This window comes from Salminus brasiliensis, chromosome 1 (genome assembly GCF_030463535.1).
Source record: "Salminus brasiliensis chromosome 1, fSalBra1.hap2, whole genome shotgun sequence".
NCBI lineage: Eukaryota > Metazoa > Chordata > Actinopteri > Characiformes > Bryconidae > Salminus > Salminus brasiliensis.
Window position 1 is genome coordinate 71,542,463 of NC_132878.1, and position 20,686 is coordinate 71,563,148.

Consider the following 20,686-nt stretch of genomic DNA (forward strand, 5'->3'; position numbering starts at 1 on the left):
TAAACCCACAGAAATGTCCTACGTGGAGCACGGGGGGGAAATATAAGATTCTGAATATGGGCTCTATAACACTGGGTCTGACTAGAAGAGCTATGGTACAGATTAAAGATGCAGAATCAAGATCAGACTTAGACGCCCTAGAGCTGTGGCAAAGGAACTATCGCTTTAATGAGTGGGAGCGCCAGGCAGAGCTGCTTTGACTGCTTTTGGGCTCTGGATCATATCAGCACTGTGTGAAGAGGCTGCAGCTTCTGCTGGCAAAGCAGAGGATCTGTAAATTAGCGGCGTTTCTCTGACAGTAAAAGCTCTGAGGTTGGGAAAGTTTACAGTGGAGGGGGGAGCAGACCAAGCCTAGCAACACAGCGATAAAACTGCAAAATGGATCCGCTCCAGCTCTACGCACCCCAACATGAGGAACACATACCATCTCATAACTCCCCATCATCTTCTCCGTTACTCAAGACACACTAGAAACATACGCACTAGTTGTGTTTAAATGGTCCTTATTTACTAAAGTTACATCTGCTTTAAAGAGCATGCAAATTTCAGCGATATCTGAAATTAATTGTCATCCAAATGTTTAGCAACATCAGCAATAATATCCTTAATAACTAATATATAAGTGTAATAACTGTGTGTAATACCTACACTGACAGTGTACAGTGTAGTAGTGTAAATCAAATCATACAGTCACATCAGTCCTTTAATAACACAAACACATTTTATTCATTTCCCTTTTTATTCTTTGAACCCTGTAGTGCTGTTTAGGTGCTGACCAGCAGGGGAGCTCTGCAATTACAGCTCAACCACTGGCTCAGGAGCCGCTGAATGCTTTCTTTTTACTGCATTAAACAGGGTGAGCTTCATGTTAATGAAGTTAAACTGGTGTGTACATTATTGAGGAAGTTGTGGGCGTTTGTTCGTTTGTTTGTTTGTTTTCAGGCATAGTAGCTGTGCCACTTTAATCTCCATGGAGCAGTTCATACATGTTTCCATGCGCTCCGCCACATGGACCAGCACATCACCACATATCACAACGATCCTAATGCCTACCGTAACAACCCCACTGCCATTTTCACTTTCATTTACCCAGTCTTATTTATTATTTTTTTTGTCTTTGTTTTTCTTCTGATTTTTGGCATATTTTATGGGGCATTCACATTAAGCATCTACAGGCCAACTGATGAGGAGTGACAGGACCTTTGACACCAAGCCATGGTCATTACAAGAACTGTTAATATTTGGAATTTATAACTTTTGTCATAAAAAATTAACACTAAAATTAACAGGCAACAATGATTTCTATAGAGGCAGAAAAAAATCTGATGTCTCTGTAATAATTAAGTTATGCTGGACCGAAATAGCATTTTTGGTATTTAAAGAATTTTCTTGATTGCTGAATTCTTTTAAATGAACGAAATGTGTTCTGACAGCCCTGCTGTGAGTGTCCATGTGGGTGTGTGCCTACGTGTCAGTGTGTGTGTAGTAAGTAATCCTGAGTGGCAGATAATAGCTGTAAACAGGAAAATAAAGGCAGTCTGATTCAATAGGGGACATCTCCTAAATCGCCAGGCTCCCCACAGCAGTGTGTGTGTGTGTGTGTGTGTGTGTGTGTGTGTGTGTGTGTGTGTGTGTGTGTGTGAGATTTATCTGTCAGATAAATTAAACACTGCAGTATCACCTGCCGCAGGACACACAGCGGGGAACACACACTTACTGTTCGCAGACGCTTCGGGGAAACCAGCCCTCTGTCCATTCCAACCTTTATTGTCCAACTGTGGCTAAAAGAGAGAGAAAAGAGAAGAGAAGAGAAAAAAAGAGAGAAAGTAGAAGGAAGGAGAAAGAAGAAAGTAAAAGAGATGAAGGAAGGAGAGGGAGAGAGGGAAGAGAAAGTGAAAAAGAGAGGAATCAGAGATAGAGTAAAAAAAGAGAGAAAGAGAGAGAGAAGAGATGGAGTAAGCATAAAGTACTCTTTTTAGTGTGTGTTGGAGAGGCCACTCTCCGCTGACCCCACCAGAGACAGAGAATGGCCACTAGATTAAGACATCGCAGCCAAGCAGCCAATCACACGCCAGGAAATCACAGGGAGGGAGGACAGGAAGCTAAATCCTATAGAGCTGAGGAGAATGGTGTGTACGAGCGAGAACACACACACCCTCCATTCTCCCATTCACACACACTCCATTCTCCCATTCCTGCCATTGAAGGCCGCTGGCACCCCCTGCCTGAACACTTGGATTGAATGTGGTGAGAATTAGGGGAGAAGCAGACTGAGCCAAACAGCCACAGCAGAGTAACAAACACCACTCAAACATTAACTGGTGGAATACAGCTTTGCATTTACCAATGAGCCTAAGTCTTATAACTGTTAATGCTCTGCCTGCCACCAATACAGCTCCCTCTACAAGACCTCTGACGGTTGTATCTGTGGTATCTGAAACCAAGATATTACAGCAGAACCTGGATGAGTCCTGGATGTTGCATTGCGTTGACTTCTTGTTCCAGCGCCTCCTACAGGTAAACGGAGCACCCGCACCTAGCCGTCTTTGTGATGTAAAAGAAAATAGAATTCACTGGACCAGGCCACCTTCTTCCATCATTCTGAGGTTTAGGTTAGATGCTTGCCATACTGCGCCATACTGTGTGTTGTGACACATTCCTCTTGTGATCTTCATTAAACATTTCTGTGACTGGTGCCACAGCAGACGTTTTCTTTCGGTTTGGCCCAGATTAGATGGTCTTTGTCAACCTTGTGCACTGAGGAGCCTCGGTTGCTGGTGCATGGTCTGCCCTTCTTTGGGCCTCCATCAGCAGGTACTCAAGTGGCTCAGGTCTTGATGCAGCTAATTGCTCCCATGTCCAACACAGCAACTACAAGAACTGGTCAGTTACTGTCTATCAGATATCTCCAGACGTTCACATGCACCACCGTCACGACATGACATGACTATTCACTTCATCAATTCATCTGTGAGTCATCGCAATGTGGCTTATTGGTGTGTATTACAGTGGTGTTTTATTGTAAGGGATGGACACTGACCTTTTCTGGCGAGTTCTGCACAGTTGAAGCTTTATAGCCTAACTGCAACAGCATGGCCTCAGCTGCCGCACGTTTGGCCACTTTCTTATTGGGTCCACTTCCTGTGGTCACCTCAGCACCTACTTTAACCTGTACACACACAAAAAATGGGGCCATGGGTTATATATAAAAATAATACGTAAATGTTTGATGTAATATGTAAACAATAAACACGTAATACACTCTCAGCAAAAGACTGTATATAGTACTGGAACAAGGTTTCCTTGGCTTAATAAATTTTGAAGCATTCTGCATTATAGTGATGGACCCTTTAACGGACAACTTGGACTTGACTATAAAGACATTTTAACACTACAGTGATTCAGTCCTGACTTGATGTTCTCCATGTCTAGTCTAGTCTTGACTCAGTCTCGACTACTACAACGTCTCTGCCTCGATATAGTCTGGACTACTATAGGGTCTCTGTCTCTTCTACTACAAAGTCCCTGCCTTTGACTCAGATTTAACTACAATAAGGTCTCTGTCTCTTCTACCACAAAGTCTCTGCCTTGACTCAGTCTCTTCTACTACAAAGTCTCTGTCTTTGACTCAGTCTGGACTACAATAGGGTCTCTGCCTTTGACTCAGTCTGGACTACAATAGGGTCTCTGTCTCTTCTACTACAAAGTCTCTGCCTTTGACTCAGTCTGGACTACAATAGGGTCTCTGTCTCTTTCACTACAAAGTCTCTGCCTTTGACTCAGTCTGGACTACAATAGGGTCCCTGTCTCTTTTACTACAAAGTCTCTGCCTTTGACTCAGTCTGGACTACAATAGGGTCTCTGTCTCTTCTACCACAAAGTCTCTGCCATGACTCAGTCTCTTCTACTACAAAGTCTCAGTCTTTGACTCAGACTTAACTACTGGCTTGCCTATAATAGTCTTGAGTATAACAGTAGTGATTTCACCTCACATCAAACACATGCATATCAGCATTTTTTAAGAACAATCCAAATAAATAAAAGTCTGAAAATCAGATTACTGTTAAACAAAAACAAGTCAAGTTTACGTCAAGTTTTAAAAATGTTTTCTTCTTTTTTAATAGAAAACTGGCAAAAAGCAACAGAGTGAAGCTGGAAGCCGTGAACAGATACGTATTTATGGCGACAGCCTGGGAGGAAACAATGTGGAAATTTTAGAAGCAACTGGGCCACACAAAAGAAACACACACGCAGTGTGTAAAGCAGCGCTGAAAGAAGCGTGGAGAATTGGTTAGAGACGAATTACTGAAGACACAGTGTTCATCTGAATGGGAGGATTAACACACACACACACACACACACACACACACACACACACACACACACACACACACACACACGGAAGTAGTCTTCCTCCAATCAGGATGCACCACCTCCCACAAAGCGAATCTGAGTGTTTGTAGTACTAACGTCTGTTAAATGTCATATACAGTCACATGCAAAAATTTGGTGTCACCTCGGCCCAGGTTTTCATTACTGTCCTACTCGCTAAGTGAGGAAAAGACGACCTCCTCAGATTTTGATAATGTTTAAGTAACCTTCAGCTTCTGCCTCTTTAGGTGATTTATTGTGTATTTTGAGGTGTGTTTAGGATAATTATCATTATTATTATATTATTAGCTTTCAGAATTTGCTGGCATTTCATTTAATGTATTATTCTCTCTACCAGTAAAATGTTCCTTGCCACTGGCTGCAACACAAGCCCAAAGCATGACTGAGCAACACCACTGTGATGAACAGTTGGCGAGGTGTTCCTTTCATGATATTCTGAACCCTTTCCCTCTCCAAACAGCACTAAATGCATCAGGTTTGGAAGTTTCTTTAAGAAAATAAAAAAAAAAAGTTTTGGAGGATGCAGGAAACACTTTCATCTGATGACTCTTCCATTAAGGTCATATTTGTGCAAGTGTCACTGCACAGTAAACAGTGCACCACCACTCCAGAGTCATTCATCCAGTAATTTGCCTTTCTAGCAATCCTAGAAGTAGTTTTCTTGACCTGACTGCTAACGTTTCTGTTAACTGCCATTGTTTTATTAAATTACCAACTGTGAAAACGGCTTCTTGAAACACTTTGCTATCTTCTTAAAGCATTGTGCTGCATTGCCAGCATCAATTATTTAAGGTTTCAGAGTACTAGGCAGCTACTTAGAGGGACACAATGCTGCATTGTTGTTCAAAAGTATTTATGTAGTGAACATAGTAAATATAGACCTAACAAGTAACGTATTACAGACTCTCCATCACTGGCTTTAGTTCAGTTAAGTGCACTTAAGTATCTGGCCTCTTGTGTACACTCTGATTACTCAAATCATTATCGGAATAATCAGTAGATTATCCTAATAATCCATAATGACTGATATTTCATCAAAACACATTTGCACATTAAGGCACCTCAGTGACCTATTAAGCTACACTATGTGTGGCATAGTATAAAGTATGTGGAAATCTGTCCATCACACATTCACCAGCTTTGTTGGACATCCCTTTTTAAAACCACGGGCATTCATTTAGAGCTGCCCCCTCTTTGTGGATCTTACAGCTTCCACTTTTCTGGGAAGGCTTTTCACAATATGTTGTTTGTGAGAATTTGTGCCCATTCATTTCAAAGAGTGTTTGTGTGGTCATGTGCTAATGCTAGATGAGAAGGCCCGTCTTGTGACGGGCGCTCTAACTTCCACCCGACAGTTGTCTTCAGCTGGGTTGAGGACTCCAGAGAACATGTTTCCACTGCTAAGGGGTCTAGAGGTTTTGTGGTTTAGGGCTTTTTTGCAGCTGCACAGCCAGAGACACCCATTTCATTCATGAAGCTCCTGATGCTTGGTTCCTGTGCTGATGTAGCTTCCAGAGGCAGTTTGGAACTCCGTAGCTAGCGATGCAACAGAGAGCAGTCGCCCCAGCATTTAATGTGGTCTTGCTCTGAGAGTTTACATGGTCTACCATTGGTCCTAGATGCTTCCATTTCACAATTATGGCACTTACAGTTGGGCAGGGCAGCTCTTTTTACTGCCAGTGCTTGCCCGTGGAGTCTGAAGATTTGTACACTTATCTGCAATGGGTTTCGCCAAAGCACCTAAACTCAATAAATAGGAGGGTCCACAAACCCTTTGGCCTTATAGTGCATTTGTAGCTTGGAATGTGCCTCACTCTATTAACCAAGAGCTCCCAACCCCCGTCATTCTGCTCTGGGTCATTGTGCTGACTGTCAGCGACCTCTGGAAAGGAAGTGACTCCTAATTAGCCAGAAGCACCAGCTACAGAAACGAAGATTGTAGTTCTTCATTAGTGTTGAACGTGATAATGTAAACGCAGCGTAATCTAACGGAGGAGGGAAAATAAGTCCAGAGGCGCCAGTTTAACCTGTTTTCAGAACACAGGGCAGTAAATTCACTAATCTCTGTGTATAAAAGCCAAGGCTGTATGGTTCCCTCCCATCTCTCAAGAGCAGCTCTGCTAGAGCCTGCATTCCTGCAGAGTGACGTAGAGTCAGAGTGATATCAACGGAAAAGACGCTGGGCAGCTGCTATTTCAGCTTTAATGGCCCTCAGTAAACGCATGGGCACTAGCCAGAGCCAGGACATGGAAGGGGGGTGATGGAGTTCACCACAATAATCCATTTCACTGAATAGGAACAGGGATGTAAACACTTACGCAGTAAACAAACAAACTGTGCAGAACCACAGAGCACATAAACACAAGCAGGCTGCCCCAGATCATTCACCACTTAATTAACCTCTTTAACCCCTTAAGCTCTGAACTGACTATTAAAGCTGTGTATTGGAAAGAACCTGGTCATACAACAGTCATCATGATGCAGGAGTTCTATATATTGTGATAATGTAAGTAAAGTGAACCACTGTATGTGAGTAATCGTTTCATGTAAGCTACTGTGCATACAGTATTAAAAAGGCATATTGTGATACTTCAACATATCATATATATTTTCTTACACCCCTACTTATTATGCACACTTGTTATTCAGTAAATTCTGTCCAAGCTCCACCCACAAACGTTCTTTCGTAGCTACTGCTGCTCGGCTCAACAAGCTTTCTAGGCAGAATTATTAGCAAATATGTAAGGGGTTAAAATGTAACATTCTTTATTTACTACAACTAAATGTCATGAATGTGTGTGTGTGTGTGTGTCTGAAGGTCAACAGTAATCAGAGCCTGTGATGGTGACGGACACACTGATTAAGACACAGTGGGAGGTTATCAGAGCTTGTCCAGGACACACACACACACACACACACAGACTTTTGTTCCTTCCTCTCTGATTCCATCCTTCTTCTCTTCTTTCTTCTTCATTCAATTCTTTCTCTCCTGCTATCTTTCCTCTCTCTGATGTGTCTCCCTTCTTTTATTCGTTTCTAACTAACCCACAATAACCAATACGCTCTTTCCTTATTCGCATTTCTTGCTGCCTATTTCTTGTCTCTCTTTATCCCATACATTCATACACACACACATACACACACACACACACACACACACACACACACACACACATTGTAGCAGATGGCAAAGCAATCATCACAGACAAAGGACGCGATTTGACTGATGTTAAAAAAGGTGTAATAAGGTACTGAGCAAAGGGTGCTAGCATCTCGGACACAGCTAATTTTGTGCTGCTGAACTGAAAGTGTTTCGAGAAAGGACACCCAAACATGTAATGCCTCCCAGCGGCGTAACAGTGGTGCCCCACAGGCCACTGATGCCAAAGAGGAACGATGACTTCAGCAAGTGGTACAGTGCAATCGACACACCACTGTGAACCAGTTACTCTCTATAATTAACACCTTCCATCACCAAATACAGTTGATGCCATGATGCCTCACTAGTGTCATTCGCGCATAGGATGGCTGTTCCCATTATTAGGTAGAATCTACTTTTCTATTTCTCTCTTTTTTTATAGCTTTATCCCACTATTCTCTCTACTTACTCTCTACTACTCTCCTTCATTTCTCTAGTATTTGTCCCCTCTCTCCCTCTCTTAACTTTACCCTTTTCTCCCCCTCCCCTTTTCCCTCTCTCTCCCTCTCTACCTCCCTTCCACTCTCTCTCTCTTTCTCCCTCCGTCCCGGGTTGTACCTGCATGATGAATTCTCGGCGGCGGGGCATCCCTCGCTCAGACAGCAGCATGTATTCCGGTTCCTTCTCCTTCTTGGCTTGCTGGATCTGAGCCAGCCTGCTGATGGGGTTCATGCCCTGCCCATACTCCGGCCCAGTCTGCAGGAGACACAATGGACAGCTTTTACACCGTTACTGAGCCTGGGAGTGTCAGTCTCTGACTTCACAATGACTCAACTCGATTATGAATGGATGGGAAATGTCTGAGGACATCTAAATATATTGAATATCCTATCCAAGGATCGAAATTAGTGTTTTGTAACTGGAGGACCCGAACACGCCGCAGCTCAACACAGACAGTACAGTGTCCTTGGTTTATTTTGTCATGACTGCGACACACGCACAGGCTTATTTACATGTCTACTGCAATACAATTGTACTGGCATTTCTTTATTCACTACTGATGGAAAATCAGTACTGGGAAAATAATATACGCTGGTGTGTCTGAACTGACACACCACATTTTTCATCATTAGCTTAGTACTAGCACGCTAGGACGCTCCTGGAAAATAGCACAGCAATAGCAAGTCTTCTGCACTGAATTTTGAGACACAAAGAAATGCAAAAAAAAAGGGTTTGTGAATTTTATCCCAGATCTTATGTTGTGATGACCATGGACAGTCATGTTGAGTCACTCTGGTGTTTTTAAGTCATTTGGATAGTTTGCCAACAAGGTGCCTGACGCTATTTTTCAGGTAGCAACCTACTCTGTGAACATTAGCTGTAGGTAGGCCACTAAGTGGAATAATATCGATTTATAACTTAGTGCAACCAAACCTACCCATCAAAATTATTGCTGAAGGTATTCCAAGTGTTGACCAATGACAGCTAATCTGCTAACACTGCCTCAATTCTGAAAGAACTGTACGAATGCTGTAACTGTACCTAACGCTTTGTCCTCATTTGTTTTAAACATGTTTTAAAAATGTTCATTTTAACAATTTGTCCACATCAAGCCACTGTACATGAGAACATCAGCCGCAGCGTACCTTCAGGATGGTTTTGGGACGTTTCTTAAAATGCAGTTTGGGTTTTTCCACCACTGGAATAAACGGCAGTTTCTTTAGCTCCTGCAGGATGGTGAAGGCTGCTCTCTTTTTGGAAAGTTTCTTGCTGTTGCCCTCGCCCTCAGCGGAGAACTCTCCCACGGTCACACGGGTCAGGAAGCTCTTCATATGCGGCGGGCCGCTCTCCTTCAGCACCTAAAAGACACAGGCAAAAACGAGTGAGTGAGTCTACAGCCAGCTAAAAGCCAGGGCCATGAGGCGTTCCGCATCTAAAAATGATTAAAGCCAGAAAAGTAAAAAGATTTCCAGAGGAAAAGCTGATTGCACAGCTTGACCAATTCCTGTGTGCTGCTGATGGTTGCTTTGGTATCCAAGGTGATTGCTAGGGCTCTACTAAGCAGTTCATACAGCTATTCCAAGTGGTTGCTAAGGTATCCAATCCAAGGTGGTTGCTTTAGTGCTTCAGCTGGCTGACAGGTTGGGTAGGCAGATGTTGTAGCATCTTGGGTGGTTATTAGGGATTTACCAAGCAGTTAATACAAAGCTGTTTTAGGTGATTGCTAAGGTATCCATGGTAGTTGCTAGGGTGTTTGCTTTAGTGTTTTAGGTTCACTAGGCAAATGCTGTAGCACCTTAGGCGGTAGGGGACAAGGAGTCTGATAAGCGGGTCAAACAATGTGTATCTTCAGGTGGTTGCTAGGATGGTGTTATGTAGCTGCTATGGTGCTGGAGTTGCTATGGTACCTCTAGGCTGATCTCATAGTATCTTGTTCTTCTGGGAGATTTCTTTCTTTTTTAAGAACATGTGCGACACACAAGACCTGTCATGATTAGTTCTTGTGACACTGCAGCGGTGCAGGTGAGCTAGGCTGCAGCGTCACATAGCAGCACTGGGGGGATAGAATTACACACGTGCGCGCGCAGACACTCGCACACACTCGCTCACACGCACACACACACCAGCTGAGCCTGGCCCTCTCGTTCTGCAGTGAAAGTTATCCCTCTCCTGAGAGTTCCTCTCACATCCTCTCCTCACACACATATGACCACTCTGGCACTCACACACACACACACACACACACACACACACACACACACACACACACACAATGACGAGAGCTGGAGCACAAGCCTGAAACTCACTGCAGACTACGTGTGTGACCTTCACTGAGTAAAATCCCACAGACATACGACTACAACCACACATTGCCTCTTTAGTCTCTCATTAAGTGATTTAAAATTATATCAATTGAGGGGATATACACTGAGGTCATCATTAGGGTAATATTCTAAATATTAATAACACAATAACACACATTATTATTGCATTGTACAATACAGTAACTAGTATTTAAATACTGGAACCTCAAATAGTTAGCCAAGTACTCAAGGACCTGTGTACAGCCCTTCCACGGACCCACTGTGACTGTAACCACGCCACTAAATTGTTAAACACAAAAGTGAAGCGAGTCATCAGTCTTCATCTGAAGATTCAGCTGAAGATTCATCTTCAGCAATTTGGACTTCAATCTGAGGATTTGGGGGAGAAACACACCTCAGAAGTTTGTACATTCCTCACACACTTGATGGAATGCCATAACCCAATATTTACAAGGCTTTGATGTGGAGAGGATTTGATCGTCACACTCCAATGTTACATAAGAATCCACTCTCCACTTTGAGCTTCTCCTCATGGCTTTATAATTAACTGGAAAGGTTTTTTTTTTTGTTGTTTTTTTATCACAAGCTTCTTTTTCAGAAACACTTGAAAGTTATTCCATCTTTTCTACTGGAGGACACTCCAGTTACAGGAAGCAAACACTCTTACAGCCTCAATCACATAAATCCTCTTCACATGCAAAAAGAAAACACACATGCATCTCAGTAGGCTGTGTTTCCTTTCAGTGTGCTTCATATGGAAATGTGTCACAAAAAGTGGCTCAGGCAACACACACTGTAACCATAACAACACTGTTACCACAGAGATGCTGGCCTACAAAGCTGGAATTTGACCAGATCCTTCCTACCTAAGGGCAATGTTCAAAGCTAGGTCTGTACTTAAAAGCCGCCTGAGATTCTAGTACGGCTTTGCTTGACCTGAGATCCTCCAAGACGGATGGAGAACTGTTCTCTCTCCTGGTGTCTGGGTGGTGGAACAAACTTCCCCTTGTTGTCTCCAAAAGCAGACTGAAATCCAGGGAGGTGTGTGTTTATACTTGTGGTTCGGTTTCCTTAGTTCAGACCAAAGCAGAAAGTGATGAGTTTCCGATTCAGCAAAGAACCACTACTGTAACTTTATTAACAAGACTTAAAGGAGTGTAGGTCAAAGGTTACTCATATTTCTCTGAAGAAGGTTCAGCCAAATCATTACTTTACTCAGCTCTTATACTACTATTCATTATATGAAGTCTGCCACTCAAGCAGTTCGGCACATTATACATTCCTGTCCAAAAGGAACATTACTAGTCTAGGTCTAACATCATCCCCTTCCGTTTATTAATTCTCTCCATTTTGGAAAAGCACTTCCAATGTTAATTTACATTTTTTTAGCAGCAACACAGCAATGTTTTTAGCATGTTCTTTTGGCCCACAGCAATGCAGGGTGCTTCCCAGCTTCCGCCAGCAGTCCAAAAATTATGGTTGAGTAATAGGGCTTTGAGAAAAGGGGGTGGAGTAATGGAGCATTGAGAAGAGCACTGACTACTGGTGCATTGAGAAGGCGGGACTGGAATAATAGGGCGTTGAAGAAATAAGAGGGGGGGGTGGAGTAATGGGGCGTAGAGGAGATGAGCGTGAAGTAAGAGGACGTTGAGGAGTAACTGGGCGTTGAGATGGGGAGGAGTAATGGCACACTGAGGGGATGTGGTGGAGTAATGGGTGTTGAGGAGATGGGGTGAAGTAACAGGACGCTAAGGAGATTGGGTGGAGGAATGGAGTATTGAGAGTGGAGTAACAGAATTTGGAGTAATTTGTGTTGGTTAAGTAAATGCGGTAAAGTAATGATTTATTGAGAACATGGGGGTGGACTAATAGAGTGTTAGTGAATGCATCATAGAGACTGACAGTAGATCAGTGTAAACACTGGTTCGATTCGGGGTGTTTTTTTTACCCCCAAACAGGTGTTTTCAGGGATCCAACTAGGGATCCAACTAATGTGCCTGTACATTTGGACAGACCTTTCTGTTAAGGCACTTTTGACAATTTCACTGCAACTTTAGATTAAGCAAGTTTTAAACACTTTACCCAGAAAAACAACAAAAAAGAACAAATAATAAGGAATGTTTTTGAAGGTTTGTCACACAAAAATATTTCTTCTACTTGGACACTAATTCCTCATAGTTCCTCCTCCACATGTTTTAACACAAGGTTGCCAGCAATCTCAGTGCGCAGATTTTATTTAAATGATCACCAATAGAGAGATTTGGCTTTACCTGAAAGAATGAGTGCTGAGGGCTTCTCTACAACCTGTGGCTGACCTTCTATTGTCACCGCTAAACTGGGCAACATGGTTTAAAATTCTGCACATTTCCATATATTTGTAGTTATTTGTCACTTATTATAATGAGTGAATAAAATCATGTATTTTACATCATAAGTGGCATTGCTTTCAATCCAACAGCTAACTGAAGGACACTGCAGTATTTCCTCATTTGTAAACTGTCCAATCATGCTGAACTTCCTGCAACTTCTACTGCTCCCTAGAGGCGATTACAAAAAGTTTAGATGAGGACTATTCTAATACATACACATTGTAGCCTGGGAAAAAAGCATGTGTAGGCTCCAAATTTTACATACTGACTTTCAAGGCCTGCTGGCACTAGTACATACACAAAACGGATCAGAACTGAAGTGAGAAATGTGTTCGCTGTGAGCCTTAAAAGTCAGAAATAATCCAAAACAGTGTAAAAACAGGTGTACTAGTCACAGAGAACAAAGAAGGGTTAACAAAGATCCTTAACATGTCCACAGCACCTGCAGTCAGCTGGCCTCCTGACACAGTTCTCAGTCACTTTTACTGCTGGGAATACGGCAGTAGCACATTTTGCCTCCAGCCAGTGTCTTGAGTCTTGTGAAAGAGCCTTGGCGCGTGGAGCCGGCGGCGGCAGACGAGCTGCAGTCATGGCAGCAGACGCCACGGGATCTGTGGCGCGGTGATGGAGTTTCAGAGGAGACTTTGATGCCCAAGTCTGATGGTGGCCGATTCTTCTGTCTGAGCTCTTGTCTTGCGCGTCTGACGACACGGATCATGTTTTTCCAGGAGGAAAAGCTGTAACCTGAGGTTGATCATCCTCCATCCCGCCCAGAAACCTCACACAGATATGGTATTAGTGGCAGGAACCGTGCCTAAGAAACTCCAGCATCTTCAGCTTCAGTGAAAAGGCAGGATATCAGGCCCGGGTGGGACAATGGCAGACTGGCAGGCTAAAGAATGGCTCTTTTGTACGGCTTGTTGATGTGTCTGCCCCGAAGAAAGGTACTTATGTACATGATGGGTGGTTCTTGGCCATGGCCTTCTACCTCTTATATCTCTCAGTAATGCGTCATCCGTCCAAATGCTTGCAGCCATATATCGATAGCTTTGAACGTGACATCTGTTCTACATGCCATGAGAAATAACTCAAGTTATCCTAGACGATGAACAAAGACAAATGTACACTGTACTGGGACATTAGTCCAGACAGATTCCCAAAGACTAGTCGACAAAGCCGATGAAGGAAAAAAGGAGAGACACTGTCCCAGAAAGATCAATTATGGTGACTATTACAAAAAATGCTGCAGTTTTCATTTAAAGTGCCTCAGTTGTAGAAAACCGAAATGTGCTTGCTTAATTAAAATGAAGAATTTTAATAAATATATATAAACACTGTTTCAGTTTCAGACCACGTTCACCCACCCTACATGATCGTTTTCTCTGGTTTTACTATTTATAGGCAATGTGTTTAGGGAGATTAACATTTGCGTTGTATTTCATAAACCATAGACAACATTTTCTCCTGAATTCCATAAAACTATTGCTATTTAGAGCATTTATTTGCAAAAATTACAACTGCTCAAAAACAACTGCTCAAATAACACAAAGAAATTATTACAATAATTATAATGCAAAGTTATTATTTAAATTTAAACACAGTACTAATATTTGAACTTCACTATGGTCAAATAACCTTCACTGCCAATCACAGCTCTCATGTCCTGGCAGACTCTCCACTAGTTTTTCACGTTGCTGTTGGGTAATTTTATGCCATTCATAATCTGCAAATTGAGGTAACTCCGCTTTGTTTGCCTGGAATAAAATTGCTGCCATACACATAGTGTGCAAATTTAAGAAAAAAATAAGTGGGCTGTATGGTTATTATCAAAATTTACAAACTTTAAACTGTTTATAATAAACCAATCAAACAACAAAATCAATTTAAATAGCTCCACACAAAATGACACTATTAATGAAGACTGCAGACTTAGAATTATGGTAAATCTCTTTATGGTAAGCATCTTCAGTACTCAGAGCCCCCTTTTTGCTGTTATGACCAGCTGCAGAGGTAACACAGAGCCAGACGCCAGCTTCTGGCAGCGTTCCTAAGGAACCCATTCTTCATAGACAGTGGCCTCCAGTTCACTAACAGCTCCTAGGTTTTCAGTGGCAGAAGAAGCAAAGCAGCCCCAGAGCATCACCAAGCCACTGTCATGCTTTACTGTAGGCAGGTCTTTCTTTTCAAGCATGTGTGCTTCATTAACAGGACAGTCATCCCAAGCATTTCTCAAAGTTCACTAAGGCGTAGTTCCAGAAGAAGTCCTGGAAGATTCTGGAGTGGTTGTCACAGTCATCAGACCTGAACCTCATACAAATCTTTGGTGGGATTTGAAGAAGGTGGGTGCAGCATGCAAACCCAAGAACGTGAACTGGAGGCCACTGTCCATGGGGAATGGGCTATGATTCCTCAGGAATGCTGCCAGAAGCAAGTGTCTGGCAGTGCATCACATTTGCAGCAGGTCATAACAGCAGAAGGATGCTCTACTATGCTAGTCATAAAGTTGTTGAATCATTCTGAGGCTGCAATTGTCATTAAAAGTGCATTAAATTTGGAGAAAACACTTGTTCTATTAGTTGTGTTTAGCTTTTGAAATTATTCCTGTTGGATCACTCTGGCTCACTGTAATACACTCCAGAAAGCATAGGGGACACTCTATAATGTTCTGTAATGTTCATATGATCCATAAGGTCATTCCTCAGATTAATAAATGTTATGGCCTAATTCTTATTCATTAACATAAAGACAAATATTAAAAGTGGTCTGAATGCACAGTCCTAACTGATTATAGAAGTAATCATTACTTGCAGCTCTGGTATTCAAATGGTTCCATTTAGCTATGAACCCCTTTCAGCAAGAACAACCATTTTCCACTTTCAGCTTCTTGCTCATATTGTAACACTTATTCTTGGGTTGAATGTTTATTCAAACTGAAGGGGAAAAAAAACTGCGCCACACATTCTTCCCAAATGTCATGGGGCGAAATTCCTGAAAAGATCAGACACAAGCTCAAACAAAATCACACAAAAATATGTACATCACGCACAAATCATACAGTTGGATTCGAGCCCTAGATGTAGCAAACCGTACGCATGCACAGAAGGATCTGGGAGAACGGAATTACGGCTGGAAAACGCAGAATTCACCAAAGCCCAAAGCCTGAGTTGATGAAAGCAGAATGTGGGCTGGAGACAGGCGTGGAAAAACACTTTACATAATGAAGATGCTACAGAGACCGCAGACATCCGCTTGTTTTCATAAACAGCAGAAGCTCTAGCCTGTGAGTGAGGAGCTGAAACATGTGTGGGCTGGAAAAAAACTTCTGGATTAAATTCATTACGATCAATATGAAGTGCTGAACATAATCTGTACTGTACTTTTCCTCGTGTCACTGGGCGCAGCTCATCATCCACAATCTGTTAAATGAATCAGATGATGTTTTTGTGCTTGTGCTAATGGGGGAAATATGTGATTACAAAAAGCAAGACTTGCATAAGGAGACCTTCGTTATGAATGTCATTTCAATGATCAACAACACAGAAAAAACACTTCAGATAGATTTAGATCCTGTGAGTGACACCTCCGTACACACATTTAAGAAAGTGTGTGAAAATTAATTTAGCTTTGAAATGTTTTTAAAAGCTATACATTATTTTAGATATTAATATTTCGTCTATTTATATGTTTAATATCTTAAATGTTCATTGTTTAATGTTATTTGATTATAATTTTCTACTTTTACAGTAACTGAATTCAACCCATTTAGGCTACAGCTTTAGGTTAGCCCCACCCATTTCACTTACAGCACTTTAGCTCCACCCCTTCAGCCCACAGCACTTTAGCCCCTCCCATTCAGCCTAAAGAACTTTTGGCCCACTTATTTACAGTTAGGGCATTAAGCAGACGCTCTTATCCAGAGCGACTTACAAAAGTGCTTCACTATTTACTCAAGAAAAACCTCAGGTTTAAATAGACTAAAATTCAAAGATACCTTTAAGCTTAGACATCACTAAACACAAGTCAATATGAAGACCATCGTACTCTACTATTCGCCCAAGTACTCTCAGAGGAGGAGGGTCTTCAGTCTGCGTGAACCTGATGCAGACAGCAGCTACAGGAAGTCAGTAAAGAGAACGCAGCAGTGGAGTGACATGGCTGAATTTACAAACATTGAAGACGACCCGTGCTGCTGCATTCTGAATAAGTAGCAGGGGCCTGATGGTGTGCAAAGGGAGGCCGGCCAGAAGAGAGTTGCAGTAGTCAAGTCTTGAAGTGACGAGAGACTGAACGAGCGCCTGGGCGGCCTCTCTTGAGAGGAAGGGTCAAATTTAGCCTACAGCACTTCAGCTCCATACATTCGGCCTACAACACTTTAGCTCCACCCATTCAGCCAATAACACTTTAGCTCCACCCATTAAGTCTACAGCACTTTAGCCCCACCTATTCAGCCAACAACACTTTAGCCCCACCCATTAAGTTTACAGCACTTTAGGCCCCACCCATCCAGCCCACAGCACTTTTTTTAAACAGACTGCTTTTTAAACATCGGACAGCCAATCGAATTCATTTATTTGTCTTGCGGGGACAGTAACAGAAACACACAATGGTAGTGTTAAATAAGTTATGGTTCATAACTCCAAACAAACATCATAAGCGCACCTCAGGAACAACACTGAATTAAAAGAATGTATGAAAAAGCATTAAATCACTTTGAGCTGCTGCCGTATGAAAAGTGCTCCATAAATTCTGGATCATAAAGTGATCCACAACAGCCACAACAGAGATGACTGCGTTCCTTCATCTGGAAGCATTTATGGAATTGTGTGTGTGCGTGTGTTTGCGTGTGTGCACACTTTACCTCAAAGTTGACGGGAAGGTTCCGCTTGAGAGCGATTTCATACACCAGGCTGATCTCTGACTTGCTGGCATCACTGTTCTCCTCCACACCCTTCTTCTCCTCTGGACACTGAAAGAGTCCAACACACAAAATATGCACTTTAACCATGAATCCAATTCTAAGATCTGATTGGCTGAGGCACGTTTAAAAGTGCTGTGAAATACATGACTATACACAAATATTTGGAATCACGCCCTTAAGGAGGTTTTCATTTTGAGTCTCGTTCCTCTCTGCGGTTCTTCTTCTTGCTCTTATGGAGCTTCCCCTTTTGAGTCTTTGTTCCTCTAGGTGGTATATCTTCATGCTCTTGGGAAGGTTCTTCTCTTGAGTCTTGGTTCCTCTCAATAGTTCTTCCCTGTGCTATTAGGGATGTTCTCCTTTGTGGCTCATCCTCATGACCTAGGGAGGTTCTCTTCTTAAATTTGGATTTCTCTCAGTGGTTTCTCCTCATGTTCTGGCTAGGTTCTCCCCACAGGTTTTCTGGACAAGGATTAAGCCTTAAACCCTTCAATGTTTTTTTTCTAAAGGTTTTTGAGTCTCGATTCCTCTCTGTGGTTCTGCCTCATTTTCTAGGTGGTTCTCATCTTGAGTCTTTGTGGCAGGTTCATTATATTCTTATTGTGACAGAACCCTGTTCTTTACTTGAATAACAGTGGAATGGTTTAAAAATTAGGGATTATAGGTTATAGGTCTATCAAGTAGTTAGGTTAGACAGAGCTGGTATTCAGTCCTTATTATCAGCAGATACTTGAGCATCAGGCACTGGAAGGGAAGCAGTGGTATCGATAAATCCCTAACTGCTAAGTTAAGCAAGTTGCCACTGCTTGGTCCTTGAGCAAGCTGCTTAACCCTCTCTGCTCCCTGGGCTGCCCACCGCTCCAGACATGTGTGCTCACTATATCAGTGTGTGTGTACATGTGTGTGTGTGTGTGTGTGTGTCCACTGCATGGATGGACGGATCGATCAGTGTCCCAAAACAAATAGTACATGTGTTTGTCTTTGTCTTAAGCAACATTACTTTTAAACATTCGTCAACTTTGCGCATTAATGCAGAACTGAGGTGCAGTGCATTTCATAACAGGTTCAAGATGGCTCAGCCAATCAGCTTTCAGAACTAGATCCATTTGTTGTAAGGGCGTGTATGTGGCTCTGAATTACCAGCCTTGTGGTTTCCCCATGCTCTTACAGATTACAGACCGCAACTACTCCTGTGTATGTGTGTGTGTGTGTGTGTGTGTGTGTGTGTGTGTGTAAGCAGCCTGGCAGGTAAGCTCTTTTCACCCTCAGGTGTACATGACCAAGGTGTGCTTCAATTTGTAAAGCAATACAGGAAAGAAGTGCCTGACAAAGAATTCATTCTGAAAACAAGCCTGAACAGGAGAGATCTCAGCCATCGTGGTTTAAATAACCGATGTGGACGCCAGCCATTTGGGGCAATATGTGATATGATTTCCGACTGGGGGAAATCTGTGTTGTTTTTTCAGGAGACGGCCGGAGGCTACGTACTTTATTCACAGAAACCAAAACCACACATTCGATTTTGAATACAGTGACAGATTCTCCGCTATAATCCTCTGGCTCTGTATCACTCCTATTTGCCCCAACATGATTACATGTTTAGTAGGAAATGTTCTGAAATAGAAGAAGTGTGAATACTCAATGTGGGGGCAATTATAGATGAGTGAATCTGTGAGAAACCACTGAAGCCCTTCACAGTCAAAAAATGAAATAATGTCACCAACTACATTTCCATGCACACCAGTGGAAGATAGTCTAGTAGCCTGATAGTCTGACTAAGCTTCGACGGCACAGTTTGATTCTTATTGCCTGAATAAGGTCTTTGTCTAAATATAACCTGTGGTTAAAATACATGCAGTCAGGGCTGATATTAGCCAGACTATTAGAAGTAGATTTAGTAGAACATGTCAGGGGTGCACACTTGGCCTGAAAAGAGGAGGCAGACCAAAAGCATTTAGGCAACACTCTCTATACAGCAATATATCCTGTACATAAAAGTAGGTGAACACGAATCATCTAATTCTTATGAATCTAATGCATTATATGTCAATATTAACACACAAAACACTTACATATCTACTATCTTACACATTATTATCTTACATATGTGAGTAACAATAACTTTTTCTGATATTTTCAGCCAATTTCAAATTTTCCATCTTTGTCAAAGACTAATCTGCATGGTTATACATATTTGAGAAAAATACAACAGTAAGGGCAAATTTAATTATAATAAACCATCCTGTAATCCCCACCAAAATGATTCAGCATCAAAATGCTGCTTTTTTAAACCACTGTGCACATATGCATAAGACTAAACTGTATAATGGTGTGTTAAATCTGTGTTCACCGAAGGTGCAATTCATATATTACACAAATTTTATGCACGCACCTGTAACAATTTTGGATATAGCAAGAATAATGTTAACAATGCAAATGCTTTGACGTTTCTTAGCATTATTTCTGAGCAATTATGTGTAAACCCAACAAAGTATTTAATGAAAAAAAAAAAAAAGTCCACAAAACTGATGTGGAACAAACCCCTTAATATGGTAATGGTAATAAGGTAAACTGTGTTGAATGTGGTATGTTATGACCACCAAACACCAAGACAACTATATAAAGCCAAATCACATGATTCCAGCTCTAATTTCAGTCAGATTAACCCAGATGTCTGTAATTAATGCCAAACAGGACACTGCAACTGACGTCATTTGGAGCGAGAACGACCCAACTGACCAAAAAACCTACTCCAGTGCATGCACAGGAACATTAATCAGACATAAAACCTCATGAGCAGTGAGAAAAGCGACAAGTTCAGAAACCAAACCCCTGTAGTGGAATCCGGCGGCACGGTGTCCAAGAGAAAACTGGGACAATTCTGATGCGCTCTGAGGTTGAAATAACTGCCATGGAATTATTTAGTTCATTGGGTTCAAAACCATACAAGTGCAAGAACGTCCAAAAACCTCATTTGTAGGCCCTATTATCTATTATATAAATAAAGCCAGTCTAAAAACATGGTACAGCGTTTGTGCTCTCCTTG

At 42.0% G+C, this 20,686-nt stretch overlaps 1 protein-coding gene across 1 annotated transcript in view; it reads right to left on the reverse strand.

The window, feature by feature from the left end:
* stau2 (staufen double-stranded RNA binding protein 2) overlaps positions 1-20,686 on the reverse strand; it is a 107,653-nt gene that overhangs the window by 59,323 nt on the left and 27,644 nt on the right. Inside the window, exons 7-11 of the mRNA XM_072688479.1 lie at positions 17,584-17,691; positions 9,178-9,390; positions 8,150-8,287; positions 3,041-3,169; positions 1,718-1,781 (exon numbers count right to left, since the gene is read on the reverse strand). Of these exons, the coding sequence (XP_072544580.1) occupies positions 1,718-1,781; positions 3,041-3,169; positions 8,150-8,287; positions 9,178-9,390; positions 17,584-17,691 (652 nt within the window). The remainder of the gene's footprint in view (positions 1-1,717; positions 1,782-3,040; positions 3,170-8,149; positions 8,288-9,177; positions 9,391-17,583; positions 17,692-20,686) is intronic.